Genomic DNA, 13582 nt, shown 5'->3' with positions numbered 1-13582 from the left:
ACCAGACCAACCAGTCTATCCAGCTTGTTGTCAAGTATTATGCATGATAACTAACCCTTTCGCGCATAAGTAAAAGATATTATAGAACCATAAGTAGGGAAACTATTATACAGATCCCGTCTGTCTGGTTCAACACCATGGATCTCATCACCAACTCGCACAGAACCAGCAAAAGATTGCTGAGAACGGCAAAAAGAAACTCCGGTACAGGGAATCGAACCCTGGGCTCCGCGGTACTTTTCCCTCAGGTTATGAGAGCGCGAAATGTTAGCCACTACACCATACCGGATGTTGGGGCTTGTTGAGAATCAGCGGAGATATTGACCCTCTAGTGTCCTCCACTCGACTCCGGATCTAACCGAGGTGTTGGGCTGCTCTCTGACAGAGGACTGATGGTTCAAGGTTGGGTAAATGGACACTTCTTCCTCTTCCTCGGCATCGTAATAACACAGGGAATTGCCCCTTCGATGGCACCGTGCTTGAAGACTTGTGATTGCTCATCGCGATAGCAAGTGTCACCGTGGTGCACATCTCATCACACACTACCATTCTTGCTTCACACTCATTCTTATCTCATACGTATGCCTCGCTACCATCACAAACCATCTCTTCCAAAGAACATCCATTTACTACGCACCCCCAGCCAACTCAATGTTCCTCCCCCTAACACTCTTCCACTCTACCAACAACGCCCCAGCAAAAGCCGCCGCCGCCGTTCCAGCCCCGACATAAAAGCTTGTCGTCAACGCATCATTGTAAGCCAAAACAACACTATCAAGCTGATCCGCACGGATGGCGTTGCGAATGTTTGTTGCACCCGTCCCTAGAACAAAGTAAGGATCTAACCCTGGCACATACTCGCGGATCTTGTCCACGAGGGTGTTGGTGAAGACGGTGTTTCCGGCCGTGATGCACAGCGCGCCACCGAGAGTCTGGGCAAACACGATGAGTGCTGTGCCTGTGGGCATGTCGACCATCTCGCAGACTACCTGCACCGCGATTAGGGGTTGTTGTAGGCACATGCCCACGCCTATCCCTGCTAGGAGTTGGTATCCTATCCATTCGGCCTTTGCTGTGTTGACTTCAAACATGGTGATGATACCGAAACCAATGGCCATAAGGATGCCACCGACAATCATGAAGGGCGTGTAGTAGCCCCAAACCGTGACGGCTGCACCGGAAATAATGGCGAAGCAGACGATGCCGAGAAGCATGGGGAGGTTACTGACTCCAGACATGATGGCTGACTGACCAAGAACGGCTTGAAACCATATCGGTAAGAAGTACATGGCTGTGAGGAAGCATGCTCCTGTATGGAAGGCAAACCATGCGCCCGCCCATACCGTACGCATCTTAAAGATGCGAAGAGGCACCGTGGCATTGTCCTCCATTTTGTACTGGACGAATCCAAAGATGATAAGCAAGAAGGCTGACAGCATGAGAAGCGACGTAATTTTTGAGTCGCTCCATTCGTATTCGATACCGCCCCACTGAAGAGCAAGAAGCAGACATACAGTGGCTGGTATAAAGATGCAAGTCCCGATAGGATCGAGTTGCCAGACACGGACTTGCCAGGTCGCAGGCTCAATGTCGCGCTCCGGGTCGGGAAAGAAGAAGAAGATGACAACAACAGTGACCAACCCAATGGGGAGGTTGATGTAGAAACACCATCTCCATGAGACTTTGTCGGCAAAGAGACCTCCTAGTAGCGGCCCTGCGACCGACGAGATACCCCACATACCGCTGATGAGGCCCGTGTACATCGGCCTTTTGTGAAGGGGACAGGAGAAGGCCAGAATGGTGAGTGCCCCAGAAAAGATTCCAGCAGAGCCAACTCCAGATATGGCCCTTCCCACAATGAGCGTGACACTATCTGGGGCGATGCCACAGATGAAGCTTCCCACCTCAAAGATGGCGATGGCTACAAGAAAGGTCCACTTGATGCTCCAGTAGGTATAGAGTTTGCCAAAGAACAGCTGTAGGGCGGCTGTTGTAAGCATGTAGGCTGAGCCATACCACCCCACGTCGTTGAGGCTCCCAAATGCATCTGTGATCTTTGGGATGGCTGTGGCAATGATGGAGTTGTCTACAACATGTCAACAATATTCATCTTATCTGGATGAGCTACTCACCGAGTGCCATGACAAAGACGGCCAAGCAGAGAGCCAGTGTGATTAGGGCGAGTTTCATGCCCGTCGGATACACCGTATCATCTACCACGTTTGTCGCATCTTCTCTCACACCACCTGGAGAAGGCTGTAGCTTCTCTGTGCTTTCTGTTGGGGCAGCAGATCGCGGCCGGATATCACTGTACCGAACCGAGCCCATGACAGGATGAGGTCTTCTATCCGGCTCGGGAACCTCATAGTCGATAGGGAGGGAACGAACGCTAAAGTGGCTTGGTGCGATAGAAGACGGTCGACTGACGCCGCTATCGTCTTTGTTCGAGTCTCGGTTTGAAGTGAGCCATTGGTTGGCATTCCTGGCTAGCCTGGCTGTTTCCGAGTCAAAGTGAAAGTATTGAGACGATGCCTGGAGGGACGAGTATAGAGACTCTCTTGGAAGGCGAATGCTGAGGCGTGACCGAGATGTCGCGGCCATCGAGTAGTCCGGGGCTGACATTATGGAAGCCATTTTGATGGGTTATCGCGCAACCAGTGCGACTCTTCTCAATGACTGGTTTCAACTCTAGGGATAGTGCTGAACCTCATGCTTCTACCTGGGAGATGTCCCTTTAAGCTGCTCCATCCGCGTGTTAAAGTGCCGCCCTTCCAATCTTCTGTCAGCTTCTGTTGTGAAGAGGATGCGGCACAATGTGACACAGCGGAGTCTTTTTACCTTGCTGAGTCGCCTATTGTTCACCTCGTCTCACATCGGAGCTGATTCTCACCGGGCGAGATGACAGCAAGGCGGAGGCTTGCAGCAAGATCTACACTCGCAGTCGTGACCCAGCATGCCTTTTGGAGTACAAGGTGTGGCGGTCTGTGGCCTTAGTGGATGGTGTTGGCATCTTTGGCACAGCGCCAGAGAAGAAAATGTAAGGGATGGTGATGGCTTCAGTGGCATCGCTCAGCAGGTGTGCCACGGTGAGATCGTGTAGCCCACACTCACCACACAACAAGCCGTGCCAGGACTCCGCGGAGCCCGGAAGCCGGTGTTGTTGGGATGCCTGAATCTTGTCATAATATGACTGCCGTACTTCCCGTATCTCTAGGACCGGCCAATAAGGCAATCAAACTTTCTCCTGCCCATCTGAGTAAGGAGACTCGACATCGAGATGATGAGAGACTGCGGATGATGAATACCAATGTTGTTTTTTGGGGTTGGTCGCGTGAATAGAATGGGGGCTTGCTGCATCGTTTTGACTAGAAGCGAGAAGCCATTGACAACAGAAGAAAAGCTATCAATCTCATCGATCACGTTTGGAGCAGCCTTAAGCGGACGAGGTATGCAAGACCACGCCTTCTACCTTGGCATCTGCTCTCTATCGACTTGGCGTTAGCCTACTATGCCACATCAGAACCGAGGTACAAGGTCTAGAAGTTGTGTTACCCTGACCAACAAGTCCCAGTCTGCTCAGAAAGCGGCCAGGTGCAGAGGGAATGGATACTTGTCTGATGTTTCGCAACATACCGGAGTTTGAACAAAAGCCGAGGCCGAGGAAATGGGCATTAACTCTCAACACCTCGAGTGGGGGATGTGATCAGGAACGGTCTGTAGGAGCCCATACAAGTCAGCTTGTAACGGGTCCGGAGGATTCTACTCCAACCCGAGTCAAAAGGGCGAGGTTGCGTGTTACAATCAGCACACAAGCATCGATAAGCCGCAGTTCCGAAGGCACACAAGAAGTCAGGGATCTCAAAAGTATTTGTATTGACAAATTGGTGTACCGATTCTGGTATTCGCCACGTTCAAAACCCCAAACTTGCGCTTCCAGAACATTGGGGAGTTCGACTAGTTATTACAACGATATGATCATGGGAGGGCATATCATAGACAACGTACAGAGGCCATAACGGTGTAGGGAGAAACAAAGAAATACACGACATACACACAGGAAGAATATCGTGGTCAGCATATTATACACGAGACCAACATCAAGAGGACATCGATCACGCCCCGTCTTGTGGGTGGCCCTCTGCCAGTGGGCTCAGTCGAATACGAGGACTTGCTCGTTGATGCTCATCCTCGTCATCTTCAAAAGGCTTCGTGGACCCTGGCGGGAAATTGCGAGATCGCTTGTTGCCCTTTTCAGCTGAAGCCTTATTCTCGGGATTGGGGGACTCCCGTGGGCTACTCTGAGTCGATGAAGTCTGAGCGCTGACAAACTTGCTCATCGAATGTGACCTCTTGGTCAGGTCTGGGTGAGGACTGTGAGGGCTTCGCGTTCGAGATTGGGCGAGGGGAAGCGGGATACTGCCGTTTGATGGGATGTACAGCTGCTGAGACACCTTTCGCTGATCATGATGATCCAATCCAACAGTAGTACTAGTAGACAGCGTTGACGGGATGGGGCATGTTGAATGCCGCTTGCGATTTTCCTTGCGGGACCGCACCTCAGGCGTTGAAGTACGTGTCGGTGGAGCGTGAGGTTGCAATGGCATAGGTTGACTCAAAAGGGAAGCTGTCAAGGAGAGAGCAAGGTCTTCAGGTAACACGGCATTATGCGGGAAGATTGGGAAGGGAACTGCCTGCTGTTAGTGTCATGCTTGAACGGCAAAGGGTATCATGTCAGACCTGGCTGGTTCCGCTCGGCGAGTATGGGCGTGCTGAGGGTTTTGGGTAGTACTTTGGGATCCTCGTCGTCAATAGAAAAAGCCAGAGAAGGGAATTGGGTCTCATCAGATCCGCTCCCTGAGGAATCCCGGACCGAACCTCTGCGTTCAGTGCCGGTCTCACCCAGTTCCCAGTTGTGACTTGACTTTGACACGGCAGGAGTAAACTGCTGTGGAATATTGTTCAGCCCGGGCCCAACCTTACCAGGCCAATCAAAATATGCGTTTGTGTCATCAAACGAATCGACAATGTCGCTGCAGCCAGGGATCTCATCCGTGTTCGGCAGAGGCCCTATGTAGCTCGCCTGTGTTGGTTCCTCGACATGGTTTGTCGCCACGTTGAACATGGGACTTTGAGCCATGGGAATTGCAAGCCCTGCCAGGGCCTTCTGTTGGCCATTCGAGCGGAGTCGTGGAGAGTGGGCGTGGGTTTTGACATTGTTGAACGGGAACGAAGGAACGGACATCGACGTCGTATTCGGGGATCGCTGCCACATGGAAGAGTTTGGCCAAGCAATCCCTACTCCTTCTAGGAGTTCTAGAACCCAAGGTTAACGAACGAGGACTAGGTTAAAGGTGCGGACAAACCTTGGGGTGCATGCTGAAAAGAAAAGGCGACAATGTTGTTGACTCTCTCCATTGGTACGGTCAGAGAATCGCGCGGAAATCCTTCACTGATGACGAGTCTGATGCGGCCGAGGGCATCGCCTACGTTTCGTTGTCTTTGCTGAAGGATTTCTTGCTGAAAGACAGGAAACTTGAGCGGTTCGAGATCTCCATTCTTGGACAAATCTGTACCTGGAGTTAGTAGGTTACCTTGAGATGAACACATGATTCGTTACTAAAGCCGTTCGCAATGACATGCGGCCAATCGCACTGTCGGTTCAAAGAGGTGGAACTGGGAGTGGTAAGAACTGGAGCTACCCAAGCAAGGCAAGGAACGACGTACGCAACAAGACGCCCATCAATGAAGAGCCTCGTCTCGAACTTGACATCATTGACATGCTTGGAGCATGATTTGGTGAATTGACTGATGGTGGGAGTATTCCATGAGTGAATCGAGATTTGAAATGGTGCTCCTGGTGCGAGGCTGGGCACAAAACAATTCACAGTCGGCAAACCAGAAATGCCGTGGATGTGTGCGAACTCTGGAAGGACGAGTTTAGATGTGGCAAGCTAGGCATCAGGGAGCATCCTCTTACCTGTATCTTGAACAACCTGACAGGTGACGCCGAACTCTCTAAAGGGAATACCGCAGTCTCGTGGGAAAAGAAGGACATCCCAATCCTCGTACCTCATCTTCACAGAAGAGGTGACCAAGAGGTGATGAAGGTGCCAAGAAAGGGCGATACTGCAAGACAATGCAGATCGGAAGAAAGGAAAGTCAGTCGTGGAGTGCTAGGTAATCCAAGCAGAGGAGGGATGAGGATCATGTTTTGCGAAGGCCTTGCACGAGGAGAACAGCGAGTGCTGAGGTAGTTACGGGCATGGCAAGCAGCTTGTCCCGTGACTTGAGTGCGCAAGCCATGATGGCTTCGCAATGCTGGGAAGGAGCCAGGTGGGATGGCATGTGAATGTAGGTGGGTAGGCAGATAGACAGTCAATCCATTGATGAAGAGCATCACGGCTGAAAAGCGGCGGATCTAGGCTTGTAAGTAGCCGCTTAGCCTCATATAGGTCTGGGACTTCTGACAGCAATAGTACAAAGGTTACTGACATCATTCGATATTGAGATCTCAGGATGGCTGTGTTAGGGGCTTCACTTCACTGGAACACGGATGGATCTTGAACGGAAGGAGCTTCCATTCTCAACCAGAAGCGGCCATAGGACGGGGCAACATTGGGCGTCTGAGCAGGCTGTGACCCCTTGTTCCAGCCGTGGTTCGGATCGAAATGTCCGACTTGGGCTGCCTGGTGGTTGTGACGAGAGAACGTGTACAGGACTCCGGGATCATGGGCTTCCATTCAGGAATCGCGACGCTATCGTTCAACATGGTCAGTCGGAACAACAGTTCATCACATCCACGCGCATCATGCAATTCGCCTTGATCCACAGTGCAATTCTCGGCTACGCGGTACTCAAACATCGGTTGATCTTGCATTGAACCCTTCCATTCTTTCTTATGTACAAATGAGCATTTTCTACTCAAGGGTCAGCATCACCCTCCATCCGGGCCTGTTCCACTGTTAGCACATGCACAACCTACGAGCTGCTTGACCTACCCTCGTGGCTCCGGGGCCACCCAGCTCTCGCTCAAGGCCACCCTCAAACTCTCGGGGGTAGGCGGGCGAATCGGGGTAGTTGAGGTAGACCAGTCCGGTGACGCTGAAGAAGACGGCGAGAAAGGTGCCGACCATGATCAGACCGGGACCGGTCGTGGTCCAGGTGTACTCCCAGGGAGAAAAGATACCCAGCATATCGTTATCCTCGTGGATGGGCTCGCCAAAGTTTCGTCGCTCCTGGGGATCCCACCAGCTACCGTAGGGGTCACGGAACTGACGCTTGATTCGGGGTGGGTTGATGTAGCCGCCGTTCTGCGATATTATCCATCAGCTCCTCGGCTCGTTTTGAGCGCTTTGCCAGTCTTCACTGACCATTCCGGGATCCTCGGCCTCGGTCAGGCTGGGACCATCGGGGTACTTGGCGTCGATGACCTTCTTGTCGGTGTACGAGTGGGGGAGGAAGGTTCGTCGCTGGATGGTGGGCAGTCGTCGAGCAGCCGTCATGCCGCTGCGCAGGGCCGAGGCCCGCACAATTCGTTGAGGGAGCATCTGCAGAGGGACAAAGAGTTAGCGCGACCAATTGACCATGTCTCAATGGCTTCGGAGCGACGCACCTCGGGCGAGGGGACAGTGTCGTCGGCGCCCAATTGCTCTGTGACGTGAGGTGATGGCTCTGTGTTGAAGCTGTAGCCAATCGAGGCTGTGATGATTCTCAACCGAAAAGTGGTGCCTCAGGCATCAAGGGCGCACGCCAGGCGCGTGTCGGCCCTTTTCGGTTAGCCCCAAGCCAGGTTCAGGGCGTGCGTCCTCAACTCTCCTCAAGCTCAAAAGTTTTGCTGACGACACTGGATTTTGCGACTGAATCCCACGCAGGTCGCCCGCAAGGCCTCTGATCATGTGCAAACTTTGTATGAATATCCGCTGAAGCGCTACGATTCCGTAGACATTAATTTCTCCCCCCAAATGATAGCTTCGCAGAGAATACGCCCCCTGCGTCCCCTGGCTCCACGTTGCTACTATGCCCGAGACCGCGTCGTCGCCCGTCAACGTGCTGCCCAAGTCGGACTCTGATGCCACCAAGCCTGAGCAAGACGCGCTCGAGCCTTGCACCAACGGAGATGACGCGCCCAACGGTACGATGAACGGCCACGATGGTCATGAAGCCAAGGGAGATGCGACGTCGGCCTTGAACGGCGACGCACATGAGCTGCCCAATGGCCACGATCATGACCATGAGCGACCAGCAAAGAGAAGGCGAACAGGAGAATCGACGCCCCACGCCACGCCCAAAAAGCCCAAGATCGAGTCGCCGCCGTGGAAGAAGATAGCTGCTGACGGCCCGACCACCTTTACTGAGAACGGTCGACGCAAATCTGGTCGCATCAACACTCTACCCCTCGAACTCCAGCCCCAGGGCAAGACTCGAATTACGAGACGATCTATCGCCGGCGCGCAGTCGAGTCCGTCGAAACCGAAACCCGAACCTCAACTGTCCAATGGAAACTCGAGAAAACTACCGAATGGCTCGCACAAGTCGACCCCCGCCACCAAAGCGCAGCCCAAGTCCACGGCCGCATCTACCCCGAAATCTTCATCCAAGAAACCCACGGCAGAAATCCGAACATATTCTCGCTCGAATCGCCGTCGAAGTCCTTCTCCCCACCTTCTCGATCCTCAACCAGAACCCGACGATCAGCGCGCTTTAGCGATGCCAACGACAAGACACAAGACTCGAAAGCCGCGCGTGACGCTACTACCCGTTCCCCTCGAATTAAGCTACGAGTCGGTCGATCGGGTGATATCCCTCTCGTGCACCCTGATCAGGTTCGCAAGAGACCCAAGATTGGGACAAGTTTCGAAGACTTTTGGGCTCGAGGTGGGGACATCCCTGTCGAGGAGGGTGGTTTGCAGGCTTCCGAAGATGGCCCCCAATACACTGATGAGATGGCTGAGAAGGATGCTCAACTCATTCTTCGAATTGAGAAAGAAGTTGAAGATGGCGGAATGCTTTCCCAGGGGCGATGCTCCATATTTCTTCCAGAGCCTGAGGAGGAACCACCTCGACAGTGGGCTCGTCAGGACCACATGGTCAAGGCCATGATGAACTTTCGCAAGCTCATGCTCGCGGAGCAACAGCGACACCGATCAACGGCCAAGAAGATTGCTGAAGCCTGTCGCGACGAGTGGCTCCGGCGTCAACCCAAGTCTGCAGAAGAAATCGAAGCCGAACAGAGGGAGATATGGATAACTCGGTACCGGACAGTGGTCAAGGTCATGTTTGGCACGTGGGAGAATGTTCGTGTCGAAGTCAATCGCCGACGATTGGTCGAATGGGAACAAGAAGAGCAGAAGAGAGTCAAGGCAGCACTCAACGAAGCCGTGAACCTGTCAGAGCAGAAACTCCAAGCGCGGCGCGCGGGATTGGATTCCGAGCAACCATCAGACGAAGAGGATGGGTTTGACGAACTCACCGACGACATGAGTTTAGCGGATGACGACGATGACGACTTGGGCCTTGCTTCGGACGAAGGCGACGATGAGGATGATGATCCAGACAGCGACATAATGTCATCTGACGATGAAGGCGAGGAGGAAGAGGAAGACACAAAGGATTTGGGTGATGAGAACTTGACCCAGGAACAGCTACGAGAAAAGTATGCCCACATTCCAGATCTCGAGCAAACGCCGGCGGATACGGAAACACCGACGAGCGGACCGAACCACGAAGATACAGATGCTGCCGATACCGCACAAGCTACCGAGAACCCGGAGTCGAGCGATGAATCCGTGGACATGGACGATGATCTGGGCTCAAGTGACATGGAAAGCAACGAGGAAGCCGAAGACGACGAATCGGAAGAGGAGTCAGAGGAGGAGGCAGGTGGTTTGCTGGGATTGTTCTTTGGAAAATCGGAGCTCAAGAAGATCAACGACGAGGCTGGCGTGGAAACTCCAGCTGATGACGATGCCGAGATGCCCGATGCAGCGACCCAGGATACACCCGCCCCAGAGGACAAGGGCGATTCGGATCCAGAAGATGAGATGTCCTTGATCCAGCTCCCGGATCCAGACCGCGCCGAACATTCTCAAAATGGCGAACCGGCCGCTCAAGGGACGGAGGATCAAGAAGTATCGGAACCGGCGAAGCCTGAGGGAATTCCCTCGGATGAGAAGAAATTGAAGGATCTACCCACAGTCAGTGTCGATACCACCAACGTACCCTCGCCTACGAAGATGGTGGAAGAACCAGGCCACGAAGTCACCATGACAGGCACCGACGAGAAACCTAGCGAGGAACGGGTTGAGCAACCTTTGGATGTTGCAGGCCCAGAGAAACTGCCCAGCCCCGAGACCGAGCCAGTCACAAACCCACCTAGTCCCACACACAGCCTGTCGCCTCCGCCTACATCGGAAACCAAGCCTTCCGAGCTCGATACTGCATCGTCTGCGGGGGCTCCTGCGGAGGCTCCTGCTGGCAAGCCTGATGTGAGCGCATCTACCTCACCCCAGCCCGTTGCCAATCATAAAACCGAAGTGCCCTTCCTTCTCCGTGGAACGCTACGAGAATATCAACGCGATGGCCTTGACTGGCTGGCCGGCCTGTACGCCAACAACACCAATGGCATTCTGGCCGATGAAATGGGATTGGGAAAGACGATTCAGACTATCGCCCTTCTTGCACACTTGGCTTGCCAACATGAGGTATGGGGGCCACATCTTGTTGTGGTACCGACCAGTGTCATGCTCAATTGGGAAATGGAGTTCAAAAAGTGGTGCCCTGGTTTCAAGATTCTGGCCTACTATGGCTCACAAGAGGAACGCAAACGCAAGCGACAAGGCTGGAACAATGACGATGTGTGGAACGTATGCATTACTTCGTACCAGCTGGTGCTCCAAGATCAACAGGTGTTCAAACGGCGACGCTGGCATTACATGATTCTTGATGAGGCACACAACATCAAGAACTTCAAGTCTCAGCGCTGGCAGACTCTTCTTGGTTTCAACACTCATTCCCGGCTTTTACTTACTGGAACACCCCTCCAGAACAACCTTACCGAGCTTTGGTCACTTCTGTTTTTCCTCATGCCGGCTGAGAATGGCGTCGGCGGGTTTGCTGACCTGCAGGAGTTCCACGACTGGTTCCACAAACCGGAGACCCAGATTCTTGAGAGCGGGAGGGAACAGATGGATGACGAGGCCAGAGCCATCATATCCAAGCTCCATAAAGTGCTTCGTCCGTATTTGCTTCGCCGTCTCAAAGCCGATGTTGAGAAGCAGATGCCTGCCAAGTACGAACACGTCGAGTTTTGCCGACTTTCCAAACGTCAACGCGAACTGTACGACGGCTTCCTCTCCCGGACAGACACCAAGGCGACGTTGGCTTCAGGCAACTACCTTTCCATCATCAACTGTTTGATGCAACTTCGAAAAGTGTGCAACCATCCAGATCTGTTTGTCGACCGACCAATTATGACGTCGTTCCGCATGCAGAAATCCGTCGTCTCCGACTTTGACGTGGTCGAGCAAAGGGTACAGAGGCTGCTATTGGCACCGAAGCCAATGAGCGCTGTCAATCTAGACTTCCTCAACCTCATCCCGACTCATTATGAGCACCTTACAACCACTCAGGCCGATCGGATTGCTCATTTGAGCTCGCACCGGGTGTTGATGGACCTCCGTGAAGTTCAGAGAACACGAGCGCAACAGGCGTACTCGACTCTTGACCCGTCGACGGTAGAATCTAGCATCGCTTATCTCGAGAGTGGTGCAAGATGGAGCCGGTTTGAGGAGCTTCAACACTGCGTCTACTTGAATGCACTGCGTCGGCAGCAAAGGCCGATTTATGGCAAGAACCTGATTGACTTGCTCACCATTGGCACCGACAAGCGACCCTACAAGCCGCGCCCCAAGGTTCCTCGTCAAATTATGGGTTGGTTCGAGGATGAGTCGACAACTATTCAATCCATGATCCCCACCATTAACCATCGCGCCGACAGCTTTAAGACGACCATTGAGAAGTTCTCATGTGTGACTCCGGCAGTTGTCACCAGAGACATGGAGCAGTTCGTGCTTGGGCGCAAGGGTGTGCAAGCCTTTACAGATGAAGACCTCAAGCTATCGGCACCTGTTCGATGGGCACCTTTCCTACCCAAGGAAGCGCCACTAGATCCCTGGCATGAGGGTCGGATGAGACTTAGCATCCAGTTCCCCGACAAGCGTCTACTCCAATATGACTGCGGCAAACTTCAAATTCTGGACAAGCTGCTGAGGAAGCTCCAGGCTGGTGGTCATCGTGCTCTCATCTTCACGCAGATGACCAAGGTTCTCGACATTCTCGAACAATTCCTCAACATCCACGGCCACAAATACCTCCGCCTGGACGGTGCCACCAAGGTCGAACAACGTCAGATTCTTACAGACCGGTTCAATCACGACCCTCGAATCCTCTGCTTCATCTTGTCGACGCGATCGGGTGGTCTCGGAATCAACCTCACAGGTGCCGACACAGTCATCTTTTATGATCAAGATTGGAACCCTGCCATGGACAAGCAATGCCAGGATCGATGCCATCGTATCGGACAGACGCGTGATGTGCACATCTATCGCTTGATCAGCGAGCACACCATCGAGGCCAATATCCTTCGGAAAGCATCGCAAAAGCAGATGCTCGACGACGTGGTTATCCAAGAGGGAGAGTTTACAACCGATTACTTCAACAAGATGTCGGTCAGGGATGTTCTTGGCGACAAGGTCGACTCTACTAGTGAAGGCGTGGATGCCGCTGATGCCGCCCTGGACCGAGTTCTTGGTGGCCCCGATACCAGCTCAGACCAGCTCAGAGTTGGGCGAGCACTCGAGCAAGCCGAAGACAGAGAGGATGTTGCAGCCGCTCGCGTGGCGGAGAAGGAGATCCAAGCTGACGACGCCGATTTCACCGAGAAACCCAGCAATACCGCTTCTGGGACCTCGACGGCGCGGCAGGGAACACCGGCGGGCAAGTCAGTGTTGGATGGGGGATTGGATGAGGTTGACACACCCCAAGCGGAACAGATTGTGGAGTACAACGCATGGGGCGACAAGATGCGCACCATCGACGATTACATGCTGAGCATCATGGCAGAGCAGCTCAAGGGCACCAAGCTCGAGTTGCCCAAGGACAAAAAGAAGGGGAAGAAGAAGGGCAAGGACACACGCAAACGATGAAGCAACGGCCCAAAAACGCATCATAATAGCCGCCGCGAGGAGTGAGCACGGCACCGCACAAAACACCTGTATATTAGCATCCATCCATTGGGGAACCAGGCAACCTGGCTAAAAAGGGGAGACAAAAAAACAACAGCACACGGGGGGGCGGCTTTTACTTGTAGACTGGGTGTTTTATAGGGGGTGGGGGTTCCTGGATTGTACGAACTGAACTGTAGGGGGCGATGGTGGTTCATTGCATCTATGGGAGTTTTTTGGAGTGTCAAAAGGGGACGGTTTTGTGTCCTTGACGTGGCGCATCGGTAGACTTGTAAGAATTGGATGAGAAACACCTATCCTGCTTTCAGTTGATCATGTTTATTTTGTTCCTGCTGTGATGA

General features: G+C 53.2%; 4 protein-coding genes across 4 annotated transcripts; 1 reads left to right on the top strand and 3 right to left on the bottom strand.

Moving 5' to 3' along the window:
• Positions 1–629: 629 nt before the first annotated feature.
• Positions 630–2622, bottom strand: MRS44_006863 (uncharacterized protein; the record flags this gene model as incomplete). The annotated part of the gene is made up of 2 exons (XM_046271968.2): positions 630–2086; positions 2133–2622. The coding sequence occupies 2 exons, from the start codon at positions 2620–2622 to the stop codon at positions 630–632; spliced, it is 1947 nt and encodes a 648-aa protein (XP_046139504.2).
• Positions 2623–4112: 1490 nt separating this feature from the next.
• Positions 4113–6303, bottom strand: MRS44_006862 (uncharacterized protein; the record flags this gene model as incomplete). Its single annotated transcript, XM_065621906.1, has 6 exons — positions 4113–4687; positions 4738–5313; positions 5364–5567; positions 5618–5923; positions 5978–6173; positions 6259–6303. The coding sequence occupies 6 exons, from the start codon at positions 6301–6303 to the stop codon at positions 4113–4115; spliced, it is 1902 nt and encodes a 633-aa protein (XP_065477978.1).
• A 618-nt stretch (positions 6304–6921) lies between these two features.
• MRS44_006861 (uncharacterized protein) lies at positions 6922–7547 on the bottom strand (the record flags this gene model as incomplete). The annotated part of the gene is made up of 3 exons (XM_046274493.2): positions 6922–6951; positions 6999–7310; positions 7371–7547. 3 exons carry the CDS (start codon positions 7545–7547, stop codon positions 6922–6924), a joined length of 519 nt encoding a protein of 172 aa, XP_046139506.1.
• Positions 7548–8016: 469 nt separating this feature from the next.
• On the top strand, positions 8017–13202 carry MRS44_006860 (uncharacterized protein; the record flags this gene model as incomplete). Its single annotated transcript, XM_065621905.1, has 2 exons — positions 8017–8784; positions 8823–13202. The coding sequence occupies 2 exons, from the start codon at positions 8017–8019 to the stop codon at positions 13200–13202; spliced, it is 5148 nt and encodes a 1715-aa protein (XP_065477977.1).
• Positions 13203–13582: the final 380 nt, after the last annotated feature.

The sequence above is a fragment of the Fusarium solani genome (genome assembly GCF_023522795.1).
Source record: "Fusarium solani strain SB1 chromosome Unknown bctg00000003_1, whole genome shotgun sequence".
Lineage (NCBI taxonomy): Eukaryota > Fungi > Ascomycota > Sordariomycetes > Hypocreales > Nectriaceae > Fusarium > Fusarium solani.
The sequence above is the reverse complement of the archived record's forward strand: the minus strand, read 5'-3'. Positions and strand labels throughout refer to the sequence as shown.